The sequence below is a fragment of the Petromyzon marinus genome, chromosome 37, assembly GCF_048934315.1.
Source record: "Petromyzon marinus isolate PM22_M1 ecotype Great Lakes invasive population chromosome 37, UKy_Petmar_22M1.pri1.0, whole genome shotgun sequence".
NCBI lineage: Eukaryota > Metazoa > Chordata > Hyperoartia > Petromyzontiformes > Petromyzontidae > Petromyzon > Petromyzon marinus.
Genome location: NC_133703.1, coordinates 1,171,855 through 1,199,510, shown reverse-complemented (window position 1 = coordinate 1,199,510; position 27,656 = coordinate 1,171,855). Strand labels below are relative to the sequence as shown.

Below are 27,656 nucleotides of genomic sequence, written 5' to 3'. Positions count from 1 at the left end.
TTGGATGAAATACAATTTTATACAAAACTGTGTTGCCTTTAAGGACTAGCCTTATTCAAAATCAGTCAAATTCACTACGGGGTTGCACAAAACTTTCAACATGCAAACCATAGGATATCACATAATCCACATTCATAATTCTCAAAAAATTAATACTCAATTGAAAGTGTGCACTATTGACTTTTTAGGCTGAATTTGAAGAAATATTCTGACACAGCAGGTTGCTGGACGTATGTGGAACGTCTTTCGTACCATACATATCCAACCATGCTAATAAGTACTTAAATCAGTTCTAAATAATGTTAGTTAATGCTGGAGCACCTGGATGTAACATCTTTCAAAAACAGATATCTTGGGCCGTCATCATCCTCTTCCACACAAAAGAGAGAGAGAATAGTGCGTGAGCAACATCTTCCATTTTTAAACCATGAGACTTTCTTTAAAGTAGCAATCACAGTACAAACGTGTAGGGACTGTGTTGGATACCGTCTCCTTTACTAAAACAGATGCTCCCTGCTTCCCCATCTCAATCTCTCCACTGTCAAGTGGTTCAGATGGACAAGCCTCTGAAGGAACCGGAATGGCGCAAGGGTCACGTGCGGCTGCACCGAGCCCTGCTGCAGAGAACATGGGAGAGCCCTCGTCTGCAAAGACTGGCTGCTCAACACTTTTAAGATGCCCGGCGCTTGCTGTACACCTTTGTGATCACGCCATTAGTGCGGGTTCCATCCAAGGGTGAGGCGATGGGGGTGATCGCATCCCCCTTGAGACGCCAAAATAGCTTTTCTAGTGTTATTTCTTCTATCTACGTGGCTTTCCCAAAAGACCCAAATAATCTTTTATTGATATTTACCAGTAAGACGTGTTTTAAGCAGCTTAAAATGTCGGCGCTACCGTCTCTCCCGTTACGAAGTTTATAGACCCGCCTCTGCACTACTGTGCACTGCAACTCTAATCCAGTGTTGTTGCGCTGCTAGGTGTCATTCAGTGGGCAGGCAGGAACATCGAGACGTCGCTGCTGGGGTTCACTCGAAGTGTGCAGCGCGTGTGGTCCTCGGTGGAGAATGGGGGTCTGGGACAAGTCCGTCGTCCACATCTTCACAGAAGAGGAATACTGTTTGGAATCGGAGACGTCCACATACGAATCTGCCAGCATCACAAAACAAATATTGGCGATGAGTAAAATTCCATCTTTGGTCACAAATTTTCTTTTGAAATGTGAAAATAAGTACATTTAACTTCACATTGTTTTAGTGTAAGTGCTCATCTCAGAAATATCCACATGCAGCTGATTGCTCACACCATTGCCGGCAAAAGGAACTCAACTGGGGGAGCTCTGGAGAGCTCCTCGAGGATTATCAATTATCTTTAAAGATGGACAGGCGTCTTGGAAAGGAAGTACCCACATGCGTATTGCCGATAAACTCGTTGCAGTGCGCCTATTTTACTGCTGGGTGGACAGGCACTGTGAATTTAGGAAACATGCTTTCACCTTTAGGTCAACCCAGCCTTAAATTAGTCTGAACCTATACTAGGTCTCCCCTAGGTCAAATCAGCCTTAAGTTAATACAAACCTAAATTGGCCCTCCCTTATGGTTTACTTTGGATACATACAAGGCACAATTATTACAACTAATACTCATAACCATACTATCCACCCTACCCCTAAATCTATTCCGAACATTTGCTCCTGTCTGTAGCCGGAAGGTTACACTTCATATGAAAGTGTATGTGCTTGTATTTTAGATGTAAATTTGCAGCATGGGTCTTGCAACGTTGTCATGTACACTCAATGGGGAGAAAACTCGCCACGCAGGAAGTTGCCCATGGTGGAAATGGAACGATGAGATGGGCTGTGTGCAGGGGACGGGTCCTGGCATCACAGGACAATGCAGGGTGGTAAGTGGCCTTGATCAGTGACCATCATGGCTGCTGATTGAGAGCATACAGTAATGTTTCACGACGGATTACCACAACATTTTTTCTTAATAGTAGAGTTTTGTTATGGGTATAGTGCAACAAAACATTCCGTAAAAGTAATCTTCCTACAATATATACATTGCAAGCAGTATTTGAACATGACTTTCTCTAATTTTGTACAAACTTTTTGTGTTTAAAAAGGAAAACATTTCATTTCAATGTTTGTTTGCAATCTGTCCCTTTGAATATTATACGTATGGAAATTAACCAGAGAAAGCCCACAGAAACCACGGGATAACACTCAAGCTAAGTCATTCAGTACTACGTCGCATATCCGACTTGCTGGGGAGTGTGGTATAGGCATATCGGTGAAACGTTTGTATGTGACTGAACATCTATATACAATGACAGTCAATACATGCAAAGATGCTGCACTGGGTGTGGCCGGTGAATTGATCAGGACGAACATGCAACGTACTCTATGTCAAGCATTCTTGCTGTACCAAATCCTACAGGTACCATCCCATCACCCTGCAGGCGCGTGCCCCCAGCAAACACGATGGCTCCATCTCCACAAATCCCACCAAACCCCAACTACAAACCACTGGTTCACAGGCTCATGTCACAGTGGTTATCATGCTGATTTACCCAGCAAAGCGTCACTGAGCAGTGACTATTTTTCAGAAGAGTCTTGCCAGGTTCTCACAGGAGGGGGTTACGATTGCTATGTATATTCCCAATTGAATCATTCGGGCACAATTGTTCATGAGAATAACATGACTCATGATGCCGCCACACAATGGCCTAACCTTGCGAATGACGTCACAAGATCTTTAATGTCCACTCTGAAGCAGACTGAGTGTATGTTTACAGTTAATAAACCCGCAGTATCAAATCCGAGCAGCCGCTGGATTCTAACCGCGCACCTTCGTAATAAGCGGCAAACGCACGACTGCTAGGCGGTCACCGCCCATTTGATTTTCGACCTCCCATTATCTTTGCATGAAAACAAATCACTTTGTTGACGTTTGTTTTCGCCACTAATTTCACGAACCAAATGAACCGTGACCCGGTGAATGTCACCGGAGCGCAGTGGCGACAATGGAGCCTCCAGACGGCGCTCTGTCAGAAGCGCGGAGCGAGTCCCGTGAGCCAGGCCGGCTCCAGTGCCATCACTTTCCTCACGAAGAAGCGAGACGTCTGCACCATCTCGTTCAACACCACCCAAACGCGCGTGCACAAAAGCACGCAGAGAGTGACCTTCGTTTAGAATTAAATACTGGAGGGGGCTGCTGTGGTGCAATGCCTAGCACGCTGGCCTGGCAACAGAGAGGTTGCTCGTTAGACCCTCTGGCACAGCAGTTGAAACAAATGGTCAAGTAATCTTAAATTCCCCTGCCTATCTACCAAGCGGTAAAACATATGACCAGTGTGGAAGAGTAGACCAAATATTTTGTAAAGGGGCTCTCACACGAGCATCCTCGTGGAAATTCTTTCTGCCAGCAGAGGCATGAGAAAAAGCAATATCATGACTGTGCCACAGCTCCACAATCCCAATTGTTTTGGCAAAGTGGTCAAAGAATGTTGCTAATTAAAAAGGTTGCTTATGTATTTAACACGTGGGTGTTTAGAGGCCAGAGCACTGAACTGGCACCACCGAGTACCTGAGTTTGAATCCAGGCAGCTGCCTGTGATTAAAGCGGGTTCTCAAATCGAGTGAGTTAATGGTCTCAGTCCGGTCGTCATTGACTGCACAAAATAATGCATCACATTACTGTCACTCTGCACTTTATTGGGATATATTTCCAGCTATGAGAAGTCACAACATTATTACGACTAACATTACTCCCATATGAGGAACGGGTGGGAAAGTCCTGCCCTTTACTATGTGGACGAAAGGTCAATTTAAAGGGTACAAAGTAGCTCTGTGATATCAGATTTAGTGGGCTATGATCTAACACAAGGCTTGTATTGCTCTGTAAGACACGAATGACTACTTGGGGACCCATGACATGATGGCGAGAGCACAGTCGCGGTAAATTGGGAAAATATGGAAAAAAATGCAGGTTTACGAATAAAAAACATTGCGGGTTTATTACCAATACAGTGGCTTCTTGGAATTGAGCACGGAGGTGGGTGTGGATGTGGAGCTGAAAGTCATCTCATACCTTCCTGTTCCAATAAAAAGTGTAAAATCAGAGTACTAGTCAACAGACATCTACTGCCATTAATATCAACAAAAAATATATAACACACACATTTGCATGAAATTGTCCACGTCTACAACATGGCCGTGATGAACCCAGTGAGACAGTCAAAGCTGGGGACAGCATGAAGAATCTCAGTACTGTTAGATCAGTTTCTCTGGCAAAGACACTGACACAGAAGCATGTACACATACAAAGACACCCCATATAGCCTTTACCAAACTTTTGGAACAAGTGGTGTTTTTGCAAGAACCCATGAAGTCCGGCTGGCATACTTGGAGCTGGGTGGCCAGCACCACGCCCGGCCGCCTTCGTCTCCCAAGTGGGTATGTTTACACACCGCACCAGGTACTGATTTCAGGTTGAGTCGACATAGAGGAGGCCGAAGACCGGTTCGGATAATCGTCACTGGTGTTGGCCATGAGCGGGACTGAACTCGGGTCACCAGGTTCGTAGTGCAGCTCGCTAAGCGCTACAATACCACTCCCCACCACGGCACACATACGTACACTCACACACAAAACAAAAACACAAAGAGTCACATCGTTTATACAGGCTGCCAGGCAAGTGCTGCTGGTATGTGCCTATTAAGACTGGCAATGTGCACAAGGGGGTGGTGGGGCCAGTTCCAAGCCTAGCTCCCTTTGCTGATGTTAATACACGCTGAAACATGCACTTATTTGGAGCTGAGTCTACATACAGGAGACTCGAATTGGTTAAGATATCACTCACCACTGATGTGAGCCATGGCACGGAATCAAACTTAGGTCGCTGGATTTGTAGCCACTAGCCTCCTGCAACACATACGCCAATTTCTACACACGTACACTCAGACCCCTGAAAAAACAAACAGAAATTACCAGGGATCCAACCTCAGGTGTCAACAGTGCCAGCGTAGTGTATCTGACCCTGGCCATTGTGAACTCTTTCAGAGCAGCAGGTAGATACCCCTCTTAATCCAGGAGCTCAGCAGTGCTCACTTCATGTAGGACATAGCCATTCTGATTGCCCTGAACCACACAACCAACTTTTCTTATTCCAAGCCAAACGTTCCATTATTGCATGTAGTCAGCTGCTTCTATTTCCTTTCTCCGTGAGCTTCCATTCCGTGCCTCTTTTCTCGTCATATCCACCGTCCTCGTGTCTCGTGCCACCGCAGCCTCCCATCTCCCCCTCGGTCGCGCTCTACTCCTTTGGTGCTGCATCGGTAGCATCTCCATAGCAACTTTCCCTTACACCTCCTTTGTCTCTTCTCAACACATACCATCAAAGTCTAACCTCTCTAACCTTCGCGATAATCTCAAAAACCCCTAAGGCACATGACCACTTCGTCACATTAAAACATGAGGCAGGATGGAGAAACTGCACCTGTAAGATTCACTGTGGTGCAGTTTGGCAGCATTGGTGAAGAAACCGGACACAATGCACGGGGTTGGCATCTCCTACTCATGCAGATGGAGCGGAAAACAAGACACACAACACACACATTGGGAATAGTGACTCAAATCCAATTCTTTGGTTCTTTCAGTAAAGTCACGAAGACAGAAAAATAAAACAAAAAATAATATATCACGACGTTAGGATCGCAACACAAGCGCTGCTTCAGCAGTTCCGCTGCTGGATTATTTTTTCTGCCTGAGGACGACCGCTTGTGTTGCGATCGAAACGTGATATATATTTTTTAATTTTCTACCTACGTGACTTCACTGAAATAACCAAAGAGTATGGATTCCTGCAGTCACGAAAGACTCAAATCAAAATTAAAATCCAATTATCTGTGATTCAATTTTCGCCTTATCTGTATTTGTCCACGGGTAAGAGCAGATAATGAGAAAGTTGGCAATGTGGGAAATATCCTGGGTCAGCTGGGGATTTGATGAAAATAACGCTGCAAATAAAAATGGAAAGGAGAAGGGGAAGAGGGAGGAACTGATCAGTTGGTGGAAAAATGTGAACAGTTAGACGGGACTCTCCATGAGAAGAGCCTGAAGATCACGAAAGATGAAGAGCATCGTTCTTGGGCATCAACCCTCGGTTATAACGACGACAAGAGATGGACAAGAGCAATGAGATAAGAGTTGTCATGCAACATGTAACATTACATTTGGTTTTGCACTTCAGCCAGGCAGAGGTGGCGCAAGCCTGTGATCCAGTACTGTGGAGGCAAGAGTTGGCGTCACACAAATGTTTGTTAGAATGCAGCACAGCACAAATCTTGACGCCACCTGTTCCATCTGTATGGGAAGGAATGTTGCACTCCTCCGCACTCAGAGACTGATCTAGGCAACCATACTAAAGGAAAGTGTGCTACTTGAAGGTGAATTGCGAATAAAATTACGATGAACGCTTACAAACCACTGCATTGACATAGTTGGGAACCCAGGTAACCGCAACTACCGGTCAACCCGATATGTTTACCTGTGACACTTGGATCGGACTCGCACGAGTTCAGCCCGTGAGTCTGTCACTCCACATGGTCTCAAAGTGCCCCTAGCCTGGGCAGAAGCAGACATCGTCGGGAAGTCATCTGTACTTGTAGAACATCTCTGAGAGATGGTTGCATCCCTCCACGGTTAGGACGGTGCTCGTGTACTTGTGGTTGAAGAGCTTTGGAATTTCTGGATTACAAGTAGAAAGTCATGGTGCAGTTCTACAATTATTTGCTTGTGTCACTGCTGGCAGAAGGGCCTCCACTCGAGAGACCGTGCAGTGGCTGGTGCACCAAGCAGTGGCGAGGCCTTTGTGTTCCTGAGGTTGGTGATCATCAGTGTTGATTTCGTCAGCATTTCACTCGTTTAGTATTCGTCTACAATAACCTGCAACATTTTAGTCAACCCATCATGTTTTATTTAGACATTAAAATAAACATGCCAACTAAATGAAATCCACAGAATAAGACGTTACGTAAATTCCACAGGTATTTGGTAACTAACAAAATTAACGCTCCTGTTGATACATCAGAAGCCACCGACTACTTTTACTCAGAGTTGACCTACAATAATGGGAACAAAGCAGCATGGGTCAGTATAACCGTAGCACTGAGAACCAACACGGCCTGCTCATCACATGCAATAGCACGGCATCGATACTTGCATTTTAAAGCCACGCTAGCATCAACCACACAATCAACTCAAACCTCTATATCAAAAGTAGCAGATGTAATAATCCTCAGCTCTTCTCTCTTCTTCTTGATTTGCCAATAAAAAGAATACCATGTGTAAGTATGTATGTTGAAACTTCTTTTGCACCATTCAAAGTCAACTGTGCTAATCGGAGGTGTGGAAATTTAAGGTGAATTGTGAATAAAAGTATGAAATAAAGACAATTAGGGCAGGAGATAGTGCTTTTGGAATATCGATTTGATCATCAAAAGCAGCACGACAAAGTGCCTGAATAATAAAGGTTGTTTCCAATCGGTACACATTACCCACTGTGAAAATGATCAGAAAACAATGACACTAAGCTGAAACTTATGCAAAGAACAGAGTTGCATTCTTGGGATTGCAGTGAAAGACAGATAGGGGAACATGTGATTCAGGGAACAAACAGAATCAGAGAAATCTTATTGTAGATGTAGAGGTGCTAACTACTCACTGTTCGGTAACCTGCATTGCCACTAGGTATCAAAGGGGCAGTGCAGCGCTACCTCTGTGTGAATAACGGTTGGGGTCAGACGAGGTGAACTGGATCGTAGCCACAGTTTGGTAACAACCAATCAGACAGTTCCACGTGGGAATGTGGGATTGGTTACACCTGGCCACAAACGGGTATAAGAAGGGTGAGCGCGCGAAGCGCGGGGAGTTCTCTCCCTACACGAAGACCGAAGCCCGGGCTGAAGATAGCCAGGACCCTGGACCCAGCCTTCCAGCCCTTCTGAGGGCTAAGGCTCAGCGTATCCAATGGTCAAGACCCACCGGGCCAGCAGTGGGTCAGATAGCCTCCCCTAGGTCCCAGCCGGAGGACTCTAGGATAGCGGTAGACTCGAGAGTAAGTCCCGCCAAGACAGGAAGCTGTACTTCCTTAGGTTAGCAAGAGACCTGTGTAGGTCCCGCTAAGTCTAGCGGCTGTACCTCCTTAGGTTAGCAAGAGACCTGTGTGTAGGTCCCGCTAAGTCTGGAGGCTGTGCCTCCTTAGGTTAGGAAGAGACCTGTGGGTAGGTCCCGCTAAGTCTGGAGGCTGTGCCTCCTTAGGTTAGCAAGAGACCTGTGTGTAGGTCCCGCTAAGTCTGGAGGCTGTGCCTCCTTAGGTTAGCAAGAGACCTGTGTGTAGGTCCCGCTAAGTCTGGAGGCTGTGCCTCCTTAGGTTAGGAAGAGACCTGTGGGTAGGTCCCGCTAAGTCTAGAGGCTGTACCTTCTTAGGTGAGGGGACCGTATACCCCTTTGTGTGTTAAGGACTGTGTAAGAGAAGACAATAAAGAGTGTGCCTCATAAGAAGTGTATTTATCATTATAAACACTACATATGTATGTACAACTTCTTTCGTACAGTATAAAGCCAACCACGCCAATCAAACTGTTAAGAAAAGCAAGGAGGGGCTTAGGCTGGACACCACTCGATGGGATGATAGCCGATGGACAAAACCGGTGCCGGAATTGCAGCCAAAGAAGAAAACAAGGGCAAGACAGAGCGATGAGATTAGTTCAAGAGCGCGATGGATTGTGGCACCGCGCAGGGCAATGAGGGATGCCGATGGCATGGGGATCTGTTCATTCAGCAGTGCAGATACCAGGGCTGATGTTGACAATGTACATTTACATATACAGTACATTGACGATTAATTCTGTACAGAAAGTACAGCTGTTCCATTACGATTACTGTCAATCTTAGCTCATTACACCGAGGTTAAAACGTTCCCATATAAATAAGGTAAATTGTTCTAACTTTCTCAGCAGCCCAAGCGTAATGAATATTGGTGTACAGTGTCCACTCATGTGCTTCATCAAATATAATGGCATAGCGGGCACAAAAAACAAAACTCAATTAACCCTCGCACAGCACTCACTAAACACTACACCAGGAAGCAGAGTGCATTAGACACATTGTTTAAGGGAGGATGAGATACAATCCTGAACTGTATGACTGAAACCACTGCTGGCTGCAGGGCCTCAACTAGAGGGAACCCTAGAGAGGTGAGTGTGACAGTGAGACAGACCAAGGTGAGTGAGCAAGCGCGTGAGTCGCGAGCAAGGCAGCGTCCCTCTCACCGTTGCGTGGGGGGTCGGGCACGAGGCTGTGGCTGCCACTGCAGGTCGTGCACCCCCACGCGTAGCTCCATCGTGTGGCTGGCAAAGATAGTTGTCACCGATGGTGGCCGTGAGCAGGAATCCACCTACACCCTACACATACATAGACAGAGTTGTCATTAAAATGGATCCTCGAGTTGTATTGATTTCATGGTTTCAGCACAGCCACCAATGATTTACATCAAGACCCAGTGTGTCGCACAAGACACCCATAAGCGCACATAGAGACACAGACTCCCAATGAGTTGTGATTAAACCTGATCCTCCATTTCAGTGAGTTGATGGTCTCAGCTCAATCACCGATGACTTACGTAAAGAACAATAGACTATTCTGGAGATACGACTCCTCTACTTAGCCTGGCACCATCAGTAAACCTCATGGCACCTGGGCTTCCCCCGTGACCTTCTGCACCTAGCCTGGCACCATCAGTAAACCTCATGGCACCTGGGTTTCCCCCGTGACCTCCTGCACCTAGCCTGGCACAATCATTAAACCCCTTGGCACCTGGGTCTGTCATATGACCTGCTGCACATTGCCTGGTAACATCAGTTAACCCATAACACCTAGGTCTGTCACGAAACCTCCTGCACCTAGCCTGGCACCATCACTCAAACCCGTGGCACCTGGGCCTGCAGAATGACCTTCTGCACCTTGCCTGGCATCATCAGTAAACCCCTTGGCACATGTGTCTGTCCAATGACCTCCTACACCAACCATGTCACAATCAGACAACCCAAAGTACCTGGGTCTATCCTGTGATCTTCTGCAGCACATAGCCTGGCATTTTCAACAACCCCTTGGCACCTGGGGTTGTCCTGTGACATCCGGTACTTAGCCTGGCACCACCAGTTAACACCTTGACACCTGGGTCTGTAGCGTGACCTCCTGCACATAGCCTCGCACAATCTATAAACCCCATGGCACAAGGATCTACCAGTTACATCCTGCACCTGGTCTGGCACCATAAGTCAACCCCTTGACACCTGGGTGTGTCCTGTGATATCCTGCACATAGCCTGGCACCACCAGTCAACCCCATGGCACAAAAGTCTGACATGTGACCTTCAGCACCACTCTTCCTGCCTGTACCCTCTCATCTCACTCTACCTCCCTCCACACACTCACCTGTCTCTCATCTCACTTTACTCCCCTCCACAAAGTGACTTGTCTCCCATTCTAGATTTGAAGTTTTCGTGACTGCAAAGATCCATACTCTTTAGTTCTTTCGGTAAAGTCACGTAGGTAAAAAATAAAATAAAACAAAAAGTGAAAACTAAATCAAATCACGGCGTTTCGGAGGCAGCACAAGCTTCCGTCATCAGGTGGCAACAGTCACAGCAAAATTACTGTGGTGAGTCGAGAGAGCTGTTTGTGACAAGAGATTATATCGGGTAAGAAGGGGGGAGGAGCCAGGGAGGACGGATGCAGGGTGGGGGGGTGTTGGGGGACGGAGATTAGAGAAGCTCCTGGGCATGGTACTCATGTACCACGGATGGGGGGGGGGGGAGAGTGGGATGAGGGACAAATTTGCACGACTGAAACATTGCACGTCAAATTTCATAGTGATGGTAGTGTGTAAGGCTGGGAGTAAAAGACCGGAGATATGAATATAAACTATAAGGCAGTTAAAGTTTAACTTGGTTAATAACATCCTTCCAATGATTGCTCAATTGCTCAACACTCTCGTCCACTCACCTACCTCTCCCCTCTCATATCACTCTAGTCCACACGCTCACCTGTTTCTCCCCTGTCCTCAATCTACTTCCCTCCACAAACTCATCCGTCTCTCCCCACTCACCCTACTCGACTCCCCTTCACACTAACCTGTCTCTCCCCTTTCATCTCTCTACGCCCCTCCACACACTCACTGTCACTCCCCTCTAATCCGACTTTACTCCCTCCACATACTCTGCTGCCTGTCCCCTCTCATCTCACTCTACTCAACTCCACATACACAACTATCGTCCACTCTCATCCCATTGTACTCCCCTCCCCACACACACAATCACTTCCCCCTCATCTCACTCTAGGCCACAATCACCTGTCTCTCTCCTTTCATCTCATTCTACTCGTCTCCCCACTCACTGTCACTCCCCTCTCATACCACTGTAGTCCCCTCCACACACTCACCTGTCTCACACCTCTCATCCCACTCTGCTCACCTCAATACACTCATCCATCTCTCCCCGCTCATCGCACTCGAAACCCTCCACACACTATCCTGCCTCTCTCCCCTCTCTTCTAACTCTACTCCCCTCCACAAACTCACCTGTCTCTCCCTTATCGTCTAACTATACTACACTCCACACTCACCAGTCTCTCCCCTCATTTCCATGTACTCCCCTCCACACACTCACTGTCGCTCCTCTTGAATCCCCCTCTACGCCGCTCCACAAACTCCACTTCCTCTGTACTCTCTCATCCACTGTGCTCCCCTCCCCACACTCACTAGGCTCTCACCTTTCATCTCACTCTACTCCCCTCACACACTAATCCATCTCTCTCCCCTCATCTCACTCTAGGCCACATTCAGCTGTCTCTCTCCCCTCTCATCTTACTCTAGGCCACACTCAGCTGTCTCTCTCTCCTCTCACTCGAGGCCACACTCAGCTGTCTCTCTCTCCTCTCATCTCATTCTACTCCTCTCCCCACACTCACTGTCACTCCCCTCGCATACCACTGCAGTCCCCTCCACACACTCCCCTGCCTCTACCCTTTCACCTCACTCGACTCCACTCCACACACTCACCTGTCTCGCCTCTTTCATCTAACTCTACTCCCTACCATACACTAACCTGTCTCCCCCTCTCATCCCACTCTACTCCCCTCCACGAACTCACTTGTCTCTCCCGTCTCATTTCACTCTAGTCCACACTCATCTGTATCTCCCATCTCATCTCACTACTCCTCTCCATACACTCACTGTCACTCCCCTCTCATCCCACTCTACTCCCCTGCCTCTCCCCTTTCATCTAGCACAACTACCCTCGACACTCACCTGTCTCCTCTCATACCACTCGACTCCGCTCCACACTCACCTAACCCCTCTCATCCCACTCTACTCCCTCAACAAACTCACCTGACCCTCTCATCTCACTCTACTCACCTTCACACACTCACCCGTCTCTCCCCTCTCATCTCACTCTACTCCCCTCCACACTCACCAGTCTCTCCCCTCATCCTAATGTTCTCCCCTCCACACACTCAGTCACTCCTCTCTCATCCCACTGTACTCTCCTCCACACACTCACCTGCCTCTCCACTTCCAACTTACTCTACTCCTCTCCACACACTCACCTGTCTCGCCCCTTTTATCTAACTCTACTCCCTACCATACACTAACCTGTTTCTCCCCTCTCATCTCACTCTAGGCCACAATCACCTGTCTCTCTCCTTTCATCTCATTCTACTCCTCTCCCCACTCACTGTCATTCCCCTCTCATACCACTGTAGTCCCCTCCACACACTCACCTGTCTCACCCCTCTCATCCCACTCTGCTCACCTCAATACACTCATCCATCTCTCCCTGCTCATTGCACTCAAAACCCTCCACACACTATCCTGCCTCTCTCCCCTCTCTTCTAACTCTACTCCCCTCCACAAACTCACCTGTCTCTCCCTTATCGTCTAACTATACTACACTCCATACTCACCAGTCTCTCCCCTCATTTCCATGTACTCCCCTCCACACACTCATTGTCGCTCCTCTTGAATCCCCCTCTACGCCGCTCCACAAACTCCGCTTCCTCTGTACTCTCTCATCCACTGTGTTCCCCACCCCACACTCACTAGGCTCTCCCCTTTCATCTCACTACTCGCCTCCACACACTAATCCATCTCTCTCCCGTCATCTCACTTTAGGCCACACTCAGCTGTCTCTCTCCTCTCTCATCTCACTCGAGGCCGCACTCAGCTGTCTCTCTCCTCTCTCATCTCACTCTAGGCCACACTCAGCTGTCTCTCCCCTCATCTCACTCTAGGCCACACTCAGCTGTCTCTCTCCCCTCATCTCACTCTAGGCCACACTCAGCTGTCTCTCTCCTTCATCTCATTCTACACCTCTCCCCACATTCACTGTCACTCCCCTCTCATACCACTGTAGTCCCCTCCACACACTCCCCTGCCTCTACCCTTTCACCTCACTCGACTCCACTCCACACACTCACCTGTCTCGCCCCTTTCATCTAACTCTAATCCCTACCATACACTAACTTGTCTCCCCCTCTCATCCCACTCTACTCCCCTCCACGAACTCACTTGTCTCTCCCCTCTCATCTCACTCTAGTCCACACTCATCTGTATCTCCCATCTCATCTCACTACTCCTCTCCATACACTCACTGTCACTCCCCTCTCATCCCACTGTACTCCCCTCCACAAACTCACCCATCTCTCCCCTCTCATCTCACTCAAATCTGCTCCACACTCACCTGTCTCTCCCCTCATCTCAATGTACTCCTCTCCACACACTCACAGTCACTAACCTCTCATCCCACTGTACTCCCCCCCCCCCCCAACACACTCCCCTGCCTCTCCCCTTTGACCTCACTCTACTCCACTCCACATACTCACCTGTCTCCCCCTCGCATCCCAATCTACTCCCCTCCACAAAGTCACCCGTCTCTCCCCGCTCATCTCTCTCTACTCCTCTCCACACACTATCCTGCCTCTCTCCCCTCTCCTCTAACTCTACTCCCCTCCACAAACTCACCTGTCTCTACCCTCTCTTCTCACTCCACTCTGCTCCACACTCACCAGTCTCTCCCCTCAATTCAATGTACTCACCTCCACACACTCACTGTCGCTCCTCTCGAATCCCACTCTACGCCCCTCCACACACTCTGCTTCCTATGTCCCCTATCATCCACTGTACTCCTCTCCACACACTCACCTATCTCTCCCCTCTCATCTCACTACTCCTCACAACACACTGCCCTGTCTCCCCCTCTCATCCCATTCTACTCCCCTTAATAAACTCATCCCTCTCTCCCCGCTCATCCCCCTCTACGCCCCTCCACACACTCTGCTTCCTCTGTCCCCTCTCATCCACTGTACTCCACCTCCACACACTTCCCTGCCTCTTCCCTTTCACCTCACTCTTCTCCACTCCAGACTCACCTGTCTCCCCCTCTCAACCCACTCGACTCCGCTCCACACACTCACCTTTCTCACCCACCTCATTCCAGTCCATGCCCCTCCACACACTCCTCTGCCTCCTACCTCTCATCTCACTCTACTGCTCTCCATAAATTCACTTGTCTCTCCCCAATCAACCCATTCACTCTACTCCCCATCACATGCAAGAACCTGTCTCTACCCTCTCATCTCACTCTAGGCCACACTCGCCTGTTTTTACCCTCATCCCACTGTACTCCCCTCCCCACACTCACCGTCACTCCCCTCTTATCCAACTGTACTACTCTCCACACACTCCCCTGCCTCTCTTTGAACTCTACTCCCCTCCACAAACTCACCTGTGTCTCCCTTATCATCTAACTATACTACACTCCACACTCACCAGTCTCTCCCCTCATTTCCATGTACTCCCCTCCACACACTCACTGTCGCTCCTCTTGAATCCCCCTCAACGCCGCTCCACAAAATCCGCTTCCTCTGTACTCTCTCATCCACTGTGCTCCCCTCCCCACACTCACTAGGCTCTCACCTTTCATCTCACTCTACTCCCCTCACACACTAATCCATCTCTCTCCCCTCATCTCACTCTAGGCCACATTCAGCTGTCTCTCTCCCCTCTCATCTTACTCTAGGCCACACTCAGCTGTCTATCTCTCCTCTCATCTCACTCGAGGCCACACTCAGCTGTCTCTCTCTCCTCTCATCTCATTCTACTCCTCTCCCCACACTCACTGTCACTCCCCTCTCATACCACTGCAGTCCCCTCCACACACTCCCCTGCCTCTACCCTTTCACCTCACTCGACTCCACTCCACACACTCACCTGTCTCGCCTCTTTCATCTAACTCTACTCCCTACCATACACTAACCTGTCTCCCCCTCTCATCCCACTCTACTCCCTTCCACGAACTCACTTGTCTCTCCCGTCTCATCTCACTCTAGTCCACACTCATCTGTATCTCCCATCTCATCTCACTACTCCTCTCCATACACTCACTGTCACTCCCCTCTCATCCCACTCTACTCCCCTGCCTCTCCCCTTTCATCTAGCGCTACTACCCTCGACACTCACGTGTCTCCTCCTCTCATACCACTCGACTCCGCTCCACACTCACCTAACCCCTCTCATCCCACTCTACTCCCTCAACAAACTCACCTGACCCTCTCATCTCACTCTACTCACCTTCACACACTCACCCGTCTCTCCCCTCTCATCTCACTCTACTCCCCTCCACACTCACCAGTCTCTCCCCTCATCCTAATGTTCTCCCCTCCACACACTCAGTCACTCCTCTCTCATCCCACTGTACTCTCCTCCACACACTCACCTGCCTCTCCACTTCCAACTTACTCTACTCCTCTCCACACACTCACCTGTCTCGCCCCTTTTATCTAACTCTACTCCCTACCATACACTAACCTGTTTCTCCCCTCTCATCTCACTCTAGGCCACAATCACCTGTCTCTCCCCTGTCCTCAATCTACTTCCCTCCACAAACTCATCCGTCTCTCCCCACTCACCCTACTCGACTCCCCTTCACACTAACCTGTCTCTCCCCTTTCATCTCTCTACGCCCCTCCACACACTCACTGTCACTCCCCTCTAATCCGACTTTACTCCCTCCACATACTCTGCTGCCTGTCCCCTCTCATCTCACTCTACTCAACTCCACATACACAACTATCGTCCACTCTCATCCCATTGTACTCCCCTCCCCACACACACAATCACTTCCCCCTCATCTCACTCTAGGCCACAATCACCTGTCTCTCTCCTTTCATCTCATTCTACTCCTCTCCCCATTCACTGTCATTCCCCTCTCATACCACTGTAGTCCCCTCCACACACTCACCTGTCTCACCCCTCTCATCCCACTCTGCTCACCTCAATACACTCATCCATCTCTCCCTGCTCATTGCACTCGAAACCCTCCACACACTATCCTGCCTCTCTCCCCTCTCTTCTAACTCTACTCCCCTCCACAAACTCACCTGTCTCTCCCTTATCGTCTAACTATACTACACTCCATACTCACCAGTCTCTCCCCTCATTTCCATGTACTCCCCTCCACACACTCATTGTCGCTCCTCTTGAATCCCCCTCTACGCCGCTCCACAAACTCCGCTTCCTCTGTACTCTCTCATCCACTGTGCTCCCCACCCCACACTCACTAGGCTCTCCCCTTTCATCTCACTACTCGCCTCCACACACTAATCCATCTCTCTCCCGTCATCTCACTTTAGGCCACACTCAGCTGTCTCTCTCCTCTCTCATCTCACTCGAGGCCGCACTCAGCTGTCTCTCTCCTCTCTCATCTCACTCTAGGCCACACTCAGCTGTCTCTCTCCTTCATCTCATTCTACACCTCTCCCCACATTCACTGTCACTCCCCTCTCATACCACTGCAGTCCCCTCCACACACTCCCCTGCCTCTACCCTTTCACCTCACTCGACTCCACTCCACACACTCACCTGTCTCGCCCCTTTCATCTAACTCTAATCCCTACCATACACTAACTTGTCTCCCCCTCTCATCCCACTCTACTCCCCTCCACGAACTCACTTGTCTCTCCCCTCTCATCTCACTCTAGTCCACACTCATCTGTATCTCCCATCTCATCTCACTACTCCTCTCCATACACTCACTGTCACTCCCCTCTCATCCCACTGTACTCCCCTCCACAAACTCACCCATCTCTCCCCTCTCATCTCACTCAAATCTGCTCCACACTCACCTGTCTCTCCCCTCATCTCAATGTACTCCTCTCCACACACTCACAGTCACTAACCTCTCATCCCACTGTACTCCCCCCCCCCCCCCCCAACACACTCCCCTGCCTCTCCCCTTTGACCTCACTCTACTCCACTCCACATACTCACCTGTCTCCCCCTCGCATCCCAATCTACTCCCCTCCACAAAGTCACCCGTCTCTCCCCGCTCATCTCTCTCTACTCCTCTCCACACACTATCCTGCCTCTCTCCCCTCTCCTCTAACTCTACTCCCCTCCACAAACTCACCTGTCTCTAACCTCTCTTCTCACTCCACTCTGCTCCACACTCACCAGTCTCTCCCCTCAATTCAATGTACTCACCTCCACACACTCACTGTCGCTCCTCTCGAATCCCACTCTACGCCCCTCCACACACTCTGCTTCCTCTGTCCCCTCTCATCCACTGTACTCCACCTCCACACACTTCCCTGCCTCTTCCCTTTCACCTCACTCTTCTCCACTCCAGACTCACCTGTCTCCCCCTCTCAACCCACTCGACTCCGCTCCACACACTCACCTTTCTCACCCACCTCATTCCAGTCCATGCCCCTCCACACACTCCTCTGCCTCCTACCTCTCATCTCACTCTACTGCTCTCCATAAATTCACTTGTCTCTCCCCAATCAACCCATTCACTCTACTCCCCATCACATGCAAGAACCTGTCTCTACCCTCTCATCTCACTCTAGGCCACACTCGCCTGTTTTTACCCTCATCCCACTGTACTCCCCTCCCCACACTCACCGTCACTCCCCTCTTATCCAACTGTACTACTCTCCACACACTCCCCTGCCTCTCTTTGAACTCTACTCCCCTCCACAAACTCACCTGTGTCTCCCTTATCATCTAACTATACTACACTCCACACTCACCAGTCTCTCCCCTCATTTCCATGTACTCCCCTCCACACACTCACTGTCGCTCCTCTTGAATCCCCCTCAACGCCGCTCCACAAACTCCGCTTCCTCTGTACTCTCTCATCCACTGTGCTCCCCTCCCCACACTCACTAGTCTCTCCCCTTTCATCTCACTCTACTCCCCTCACACACTAATCCATCTCTCTCCCCTCATCTCACTCTAGGCCACACTCAGCTGTCTCTCTCCCCTCTCATCTTACTCTAGGCCACACTCAGCTGTCTCTCTCTCCTCTCATCTCACTCGAGGCCACACTCAGCTGTCTCTCTCTCCTCTCATCTCATTCTACTCCTCTCCCCACACTCACTGTCACTCCCCTCTCATACCACTGCAGTCCCCTCCACACACTCCCCTGCCTCTACCCTTTCACCTCACTCGACTCCACTCCACACACTCACCTGTCTCGCCTCTTTCATCTAACTCTACTCCCTACCATACACTAACCTGTCTCCCCCTCTCATCCCACTCTACTCCCTTCCACGAACTCACTTGTCTCTCCCGTCTCATCTCACTCTAGTCCACACTCATCTGTATCTCCCATCTCATCTCACTACTCCTCTCCATACACTCACTGTCACTCCCCTCTCATCCCACTCTACTCCCCTGCCTCTCCCCTTTCATCTAGCGCTACTACCCTCGACACTCACGTGTCTCCTCCTCTCATACCACTCGACTCTGCTCCACACTCACCTAACCCCTCTCATCCCACTCTACTCCCTCAACAAACTCACCTGACCCTCTCATCTCACTCTACTCACCTTCACACACTCACCCGTCTCTCCCCTCTCATCTCACTCTACTCCCCTCCACACTCACCAGTCTCTCCCCTCATCCTAATGTTCTCCCCTCCACACACTCAGTCACTCCTCTCTCATCCCACTGTACTCTCCTTCACACACTCACCTGCCTCTCCACTTCCAACTTACTCTACTCCTCTCCACACACTCACCTGTCTCGCCCCTTTTATCTAACTCTACTCCCTACCATACACTAACCTGTCTCCCCCTCTCATCTCACTCTAGGCCACAATCACCTGTCTCTCTCCTTTCATCTCATTCTACTCCTCTCCCCATTCACTGTCACTCCCCTCTCATACCACTGTAGTCCCCTCCACACACTCACCTGTCTCACCCCTCTCATCTCACTCTACTCCCCTCACACACCAATCCATCTCTCTCCCCTCATCTCACTTTAGGCCACACTCAGCTGTCTCTCTCCTCTCATCTCACTCTAGGCCACACTCAGCTGTCTCTCTCCTCTCTCATCTCACTCGAGGCCACACTCAGCTGTCTCTCTCTCCTCTCATCTCACTCGAGGCCGCACTCAGCTGTCTCTCTCCCCTCTCATCTTACTCTAGGCCGCACTCAGCTGTCTCTCTCCCCTCTCATCTCACTCTAGGTCACACTCAGCTGTCTCTCTCCTTCATCTCATTCTACTCCTCTCCCCACACTCACTGTCACTCCCCTCTCATACCACTGCAGTCCCCTCCACACTCCCCTGCCTCTACCCTTTCACCTCACTCGACTCCACTCCACACACTCGCATGTCTCGCCCCTTTCATCTAACTCTACTCCCTACCATACACTAACCTGTCTCCCCCTCTCATCCCACTCTACTCCCCTCCACGAACTCACTTGTCTCTCCCGTCTCATCTCACTCTAGTTCACACTCATCTGTATCTCCCATCTCATCTCACTACTCCTCTCCATACACTCACTGTCACTCCCCTCTCATCCCACTCTACTCCCCTCCACAAACTCACCCATCTCTCCCCTCTCATCTCACTCAAATCCGCTCCACACTCACCTGTCTCTCCCCTCATCTCAATGTACTCCTCTCCACACACTCACAGTCACTAACCTGTCATCCCACTGTACTCCCCTCACACACTCCCCTGCCTCTCCCCTTTGACCTCACTCTACTCCACTCCACATACTCATCTGTCTCCCCCTCTCATCCCAATCTACTCCCCTCCACAAAGTCACCCGTCTCTCCCCGCGCATCTCTCTCTACTCCTCTCCACACACTATCCTGCCTCTCTCCCCTCTCTTCTAACTCTCCTCTGCTCCACACTCACCAGTCTCTCCCCTCATTTCAATGTACTCACCTCCACACACTCACTGTCGCTCCTCTCGAATCCCACTCTACGCCCCTCCACACACTCTGCTTCCTATGTCCCCTATCATCCACTGTACTCCTCTCCACACACTCACCTATCTCTCCCCTCTCATCTCACTACTCCTCACAACACACTGCCCTGTCTCCCCCTCTCATCCCACTCTATTCCCCTCAATAAACTCATCCCTCTCTCCCCGCTCATCCCTCTCTACGCCCCTCCACACACTCTCCTTCCTCTGTCCCCTCTCATCCACTGTACTCCACCTCCACACACTTCCCTGACTCTCCCCTTCTATCTTACGCTACTCCTCTCCAAACACTCACCTGTCACCCACTCTCGTCCCACTCGACACCTCTCCACACACTCCCCTGTCTCTCCCCTCTCATCCCACTCGATTCGCCCCCACAAACTCACCTGTCGCTCCCCTCTAATCCCACTAGACTCCCATCCACACAATTGTATCTTACCTCTCATCTCACTGTACCCCTCCACACACTCCCCTGCCTCTCCCTTTTCACCTCCCTCGAATCAGCTCCACACACTCACCTGTCTCACCCCTCTCATTCCCCTCTACTCCCCTCAGAAAAATCACCTGTCTCCTCTCATCTCACTCTACTCTCCTACACACACTCAACTGCCTCTCCTCTCTCATCCCACTCTACTCCCCTCCACAAACTCACCCGTCTCTCCCCGCTCATCTCACTCTACTCAGCTCTACACTCACCAGTCTCTCCCCTCATCTCAATGTACTCCCCTCCACACACTCACTGTCGCTCCTCTGGAATCCCACTCTACGCCCCTCCACACACTCTGCTTCCTCTGTCCCCGCCCATCCCACTCTACTCTCCTCCACACACTCCCCTTCCATCTTACTCTACTCCCCTCCACAAACTCACCTGTTTCTTCCCTGCGAGTTTGCGTTGCATTGTAGCCATGCCAGCTGCCCCGGGGAGCGCCAGGACCTGCGCGCAGTTCCAGGTAGGCGAGTGGCGCCGCTGGTGTTGAGTTCCCACCACACTCGCCGCGCCACAGCTGGGTGCAGACCCCAGCTGCGCTGTAGGGGCGGGGGGCAGACACAGAGAGAAGCAGATGCTCGCCGATTGATTCGCTGCTGGGTGGACGACGTGGCAGCGCATCGACGTGCAGAGGGGGAGCGCAGGAGGGAGGAACAGGATCAGGATCTGCCCGAGCAGACTCCCACCACAGGGAGTTCATGGAATATTCTTGATTCCTCACAGGATACGGTTGTTCTTGCTCTATTTCACCCTTGCAAATGCTTCCAAGCTCCTCTCTCGAGTCCTCACCTGGTGACATAAAATCAACTCTGGGACACTTAAGAATCGTGTCTGGTTCACAGGTGTGTTTCTGGGTCGTGCCGCGAGGCGTGGTTCAGCACGATGAGCGACGTCTTGCTCCACGTGTTGGGAGCTCGTGCAGGAACTGTGGGGAAGGCGGTGTTGGTGGGCGGGGACAATCGGGGTGGGACGGCTTCACGAGTAGCGAGACAACATATAATGAGGACGCCTGTCTCCACGGCTGCATCGCATCGTAACAGCAATGCCGGCGATTGAACTAAGACACCGTGAGGCGGGTGCCGCCACATTTGGATGTTTGACGACAAATTCCATTACTCGTCACAGATTAGCATCATGTGGGAGGAAACCGGAGACCCCGGGAGAAAACCTGCCATGTGTAAGTGGAGACAAGAGGCTGATATTTAGGAATCCACTGCACATGTATCACGTGTCGCTGTGCACCACCTGCCCTTCCCGCACGCGTTCTGGGAGTAGTCAGTGAGCCGGTGGCTCCACGCGCCGGCGACGATCGTGCAGATCGACTCTCCGCCACCGGGGGGTCCTGGTCCTGAAACAACAACAAACACGAAGATTCCCCCATAGCCTCAATGCTACGTTGGGGCAAGTGCCGAGTTGAAACCACGTGCTGAGTTTGTATGGTGTCTCCCTTTTTTGCAGAGTGTAGAGTGTGAGCGAGTATATATGTGTTTGGGAGCGTGTCTGAGTGTGTGATAATGTACAAGTGTTTGCGAGTGGGGAGCAGTAGCGTAGTGGCGTGAACCCAGCGAACCGAGTTCTATTCCTGCTCACGACCATTATCAGTGACAAATATACAAACCTGTTCCGAGCCTCCCCTAAATCAGCCTTAAATGAGTACAGGCAGTTCCTGGGTTACGGAAGACCCGACTTTATGAAAATGAAATTTGATTTAAAGCTTTCGTGACTGCAGGGATTCATATTCTTGGTTCTTTTAGTGAGAATTTTATTGTTTTATGAAAATGCTCTGATAAATGCATTAAAAAATTAAGATGCAGAAATGTTTGCATAAGTTAAGCGCAAATAGTGCAGCGCGGTGAGGTTGCGGATGAATACCGCGGAGGGACGCATAAGGCACGCCGCCTTACGCCTCACTCCACCAAAACGCCTCCTTCACCAAGCCCCACCACGATTATGGGCAATGTAATTTTTGTATACCATTACATTATTGTTTGTTCTCTATGCTTCGAATTATCTTTTCCCCCATGTTTCTATTGTTAGGTTTTTACTGTATTTAATGTGCGTGCATGTGTGTGCGTGTGTATGTAAAGTCTAGGCCTAGCCTAATGCACGGTAAACAAACATTCGGAAGTGACTGCTTTCTGTTAACGATTTTTATTAAAATGTTTCCTGGTATTCATAAACAATTGGATCCAGAATATGTCCCATTAGTTTAATTATGGGTAGTGTTATTCGATTAAATGAAAAACGAATATGAAGTGCAGAGTATGTAGAGCAATAGAATATAGGTAGCAATAGAAAACAGCACAATACAGTCCTGAGGGAAAACGAACTAGTATTCAGGTAGGGGAGGCACAACTATTTCTGGCTATTGGATTTTAGCTTTAATTCAGGGACAAATTGTTCAATTACTGACATATGGAAAATTCGGGTTACGGATCGTTCTCAGGAACCTAACCCTTTCGTAACCCGGGGACGACATGTACCTGGTGCTGTGTGTAAAACATCAGCACTGGGGAGACTAAGCCAGGTGTGGTGTTGGCCACCCACCCTCTCGTGTGATGTGTCGACCTTCACAGGTGCTCTCGAACAGCACTTTTCCCAGGTAGCGTGTGTCTGCAGATTGCCCGATATGATATAATCACAACTTTCTGGACCACAGAGGACACGTGCTGCAGGATTGGAAGGATACCTTAGTGGTCCCCCTCTATAAGGGGGACCGTACTACCGGAGCATCTTCCTACTCAGCGTGCCGGGAAAGGTCCTAGCAAAAAAATGTTCAACATCGCCCTCTCGCCAAACACACCGAGGAAAGGCTTGCAGTGCCCGAGTGTGGCTTCAGACGGGGCGGCCTGCACGGATGTAGTATTCTCTGTCCGTCTGCTATAGCAGCAGCAGATGCAGCCAAAGCAGCTCCACTTCTCAGGAAGAAATGTGAACTTGGCTTCCGATGAGGTGGACTCGCCATGTTCATGATGCAGGTGGTGTCCACCTCCATGAAAACAACCCCTCAGTGTAATAGGGTTTTTCCCCTTTTTTCTGGCACCGAAACTGAAACCTATTTACAAGGATTCATGTCTGGTCGAGCACCAATTGGGTCGAGGCTCGAAAGAAAGCCGTCCCTTGGTGTGGACCAATCAGTTTCAAGGACAATGCATATATTATCATAGTATGTTTTCCTGTTTGCATTTTGACTGCAAGTATTGTGGTTAATGCAGACATGGATCCTTGTAAAAAGGTTTCAGTTTCGTTGCCAAAAAAAAGGGGAAAAACCCTATTATTATATTTTGGTACTGGCAAAGGAGGTCTAATGATGAAGATGCTAACCCCTCAGTGTTTAGTGGCAGCAGTAGTAGAGGAAGGCACGCCATAAAGGAGCGCGCGTGACAGAGGGGAGCACAGAAATTGTTATAACAGTTTATTATAGTCATGAATAATGTTACCACCTTCGAAATATTATCGTTGTTTATCAAGTAGAATGCAATGTTGTTAATTTTATCATAGTTTATTGTTCTAAACAATGTTAAGAATGTTATAAAGGTTGTCAATGTTGATATAGAAGAATGCAATGTTGTTAATGTCGATTTAGTTCATAATACAGTTGACTCAATTATCCGCTTGCGATTTATCCCATTTGAGGATTAACCACGCACCTGATATTGACACAAATTAATAACTCATGGATGTTTCCCTTAATCCCAAATTAATAATCTAAAAACAGTGATACACTTATTCATGGAAATGTTTATTACAAGTCACGTGCTCCGGTTAATCTGAAATCCATGTGATCGCCCCTACGGTACTTTAGTTGCATATCTTTACAACAGTGGGCGGAGTTTGATGTTGATTGGCGTGGCTCTGCTTCTGTCCACTTAGTGGGCCGAGTCTTCTGCGCGGGAGCAGGAAAGTTATCCCTGAGCATGTGCATCGTTCGGTCGATCGTTAGCATTCGTTCTAAATCAAATACTTTTGTAACAAAAAACAAGATCAATACATTCTTTACTAAAAAAATGTTGTTCATTAACAAACTCAATTTCCTTAACTTAAACATAATGTATATCTATATTAGTGGTTTTTGGCAAAGAGATCCACGTAAAATGGATATTTTTGGATGGTCCGCAATTTTTTATTAGCCATGGCTGTCCTCGGCATTAGCACGGATAGTCAAGAGGCTACTGTATTGTAATATATGTTACCATTTATCAATGTTGATATAGTAAAATGCAATGTTAATGGGGGAGAACATACAAACTCCACGCTCTCTTATACTCACTCTTATATTCACTCACTCAACCTCTTGCATACTCACACTGCGGAATAGCGGGGGAACATACAGAATCCACATGCTCTGATACTCACTCGCACACACACACACGCTCTTACCAAATAAATACATTAATTTTAAAAATGTAAAGGTGCAACCCTGGAATTGCTTGCTCACGTCACTGTTGGTGGAAGGGGCCTCCAGTAGAAGGAGCTCTAGTAGGAAAGCCGTGATCCAGCAGTACATTGAACATCGCTGTAAATAGAAATGTGGCACCCATGAAATCATAGAAGTCATGTTACCGGCTTCCTGGACTACCTGGGACAGCTTTCCCTGACACTCCCCACCGGCTCGCGGTTGACGACGCACTGACAAACCAGAGTGACTATGCCAATATAGTAAACCTTCTCTATTCACGAGGGTTACAGCCTTGTGTTGCAGTCGAAACGTCGCGAGAATTTTATTGTTTTATATATATTTTATTGTTTCCCTTCAACGTGACTTTACCGAAAGAACCAAGAATATGTAGAAATCTTGTTCACAGTAAAAATGTGATAGTTATTGATAAGAGAACACAGCACTGGGGGGCGATAGCCGCAACACTTTCCCTGATTGCATTCGCCTCATTCTTGATGGATCTCACAGTCCACGCCAAAATGTCGGCCTATCACAGACGTGCTCTCGAGTGCTAAAATGATAACTGTGCGTTGTTGTTATCAAACACCTGCATCTCCCGATGAGTCGTCCACCTGAATTCCTCACCATCTCCATTGTCATCAAATCATCATGAAAGGTAATAAAAACGAATTGTCATTCATATTTTATTATTTATTGTAGTCAGTGGTATTAAACATTTACTATTCCCCCCTATGTTCACTCGTGCCAGGAACGCAACCCCATTTTTCCTGGTCAACAAGGTTTCTACATTCGCGCGCGTTTTCAAGAACATAACCCTTGTGGTTTGAGAGGGTTTACTGTCCATATTTTATCCTGGAAGAAGCCAGTGTTATTGACGAATGCGTCCATGTATTTGTTGTTGTGCTTGTGTACCACTGCCAAAGTAGAAACACCAAGTCATTCGCTGTGCGGTGTGTACATGAGAGCAAACAGTCGGTGCGGTAGACCAAAATTGTTAACATGGGTGAGGGAATGAATCTGACTGCTCACCCTTCATCTAGATGAATCATCGATTGTGCATTTCATATATTGTACCGTCAAAATACACGACTGCATTCTTCTTCAGGGTCATTGTCAATGACGCGACACAACTGGGTGGGATCGTTTTGCATTAGTTCACCGATTTCAGGCTCACAGCCTTGCAGGTCAATGCCGCGCAAAGAACACATTGGCAGTTCAAACGTCTTTTGTGCATTCCATGTCGCCTTGGGTCTCATAAAGCCATCCTCACTGTCGATGTGATGGTAATGTCTGTCACTAATGGCTTCTCTAGGCCAGTGGTTCGCAACCGGGGGGGGGGGGGGAGTACGTGAGGTGATTTATAAATGTGTGAAATTATAGCAAACATGAGTCACTGGTGAATAATCACGTATGAATCTGCCAATAGAAAATTACGACGCTAACATCGAAGTCCATATCGTGACCTAGATCGGTATAAAAGACCTTTCTAAATAAATTATCAACAATGTTGTTTCCAAAAGTAACCAGCGAGCGCGAACAAATTACGCCGTTGGTTTGTTTATTCGCTTACAAGTTACTGGCTAGTTAGGGATACCTCACAAAATGGACAACTGGTTAACATTGACGTCCATTAGTCATACATTTATTTCTCAGAGCCGTGATGGGTCAGGCAAGCGAGGGTAATCGGTTGAAACACAATTCTAAAAGAGGGCTAATAGTAGCCAGAGAAGGTTGCATTCTTTTTAAACGAATCTAGACAGAATATATTCAAACCTACGAACATAAATGTACAAAAGACACTTAAATTGACGACTTGGTTAAGTTTGACTATTAAACGCTTATCTTAACACTTGTTTTCGATAGAAAGTAAAATAAACATTGAGTGAACCTCTAGGTGGGGGGAGGGGGTAACGCGCAAAACGATTCTGTGATATTTCCATTTGTCCCGCCAAAATACTGTACACGTGAGTTTTACTCAAACTTGCCGCTACCAAAAACTGCAGCCCTTAAGCGTCGGGCACAAAGAGAAGACTACATACCTGATATATAAAATCTATATGTAACACAACAATAATATATGCATAGTCAAGAGCTTACTTACCGACCGCTGTTGTTTGCGAGGGCTGGCAATTTGCGATGGCGGCCCCGCCCGCCGATCCTCGGGTGTGGGTGGGGTGGCTCACACCACGCCCGGCCGCCTTTGTCTCCCCGGTGGCGATGTTTACACACCGTACTCATTTGATGCCGAGTCGACCTCGGAGTGTCCCAGGACCACCTCGTACAATCGTCACCCGTGTTGGCCGTGAGCGGGAGTCGCGAGTAGCTCCCCACGCGCCGCCATGACAGTTTCGCCACCAACACCACGTGGCCCCCACCTGGGTCACGTGCTCAGGCGGCGCGTGCTCCGGCGGCACGCGCAGCACAGGAGAT

General features: G+C 49.0%; 1 protein-coding gene across 35 annotated transcripts; it reads right to left on the bottom strand.

The window, feature by feature from the left end:
- LOC142905337 (uncharacterized) lies at positions 1-27,656 on the bottom strand. 35 transcript variants are annotated; one of them, XM_076072196.1, is made up of 11 exons: positions 27,328-27,656; positions 25,266-25,343; positions 23,375-23,440; positions 22,073-22,175; positions 21,209-21,366; positions 9,331-9,462; positions 6,546-6,622; positions 5,496-5,569; positions 4,020-4,092; positions 1,788-1,873; positions 1-1,146 (listed from the first exon to the last, which is right to left on the bottom strand). In XM_076072196.1, the coding sequence occupies exons 2-11, from the start codon at positions 25,332-25,334 to the stop codon at positions 974-976; spliced, it is 1,011 nt and encodes a 336-aa protein (XP_075928311.1). In that variant the 5' UTR covers positions 25,335-25,343; positions 27,328-27,656; the 3' UTR covers positions 1-973. The 35 variants fall into 35 exon arrangements, 19 of the variants coding, with proteins under 19 accessions (XP_075928311.1, XP_075928313.1, XP_075928307.1 ...); XR_012946107.1 differs by lacking the exons at positions 23,375-23,440; positions 27,328-27,656 and adding exons at positions 2,975-3,129; positions 23,631-24,738 and having other exon boundaries at positions 1,131-1,146; positions 1,810-1,873; XR_012946113.1 differs by lacking the exons at positions 1-1,146; positions 23,375-23,440; positions 27,328-27,656 and adding exons at positions 2,975-3,129; positions 4,860-4,964; positions 23,631-24,738 and having other exon boundaries at positions 1,842-1,929.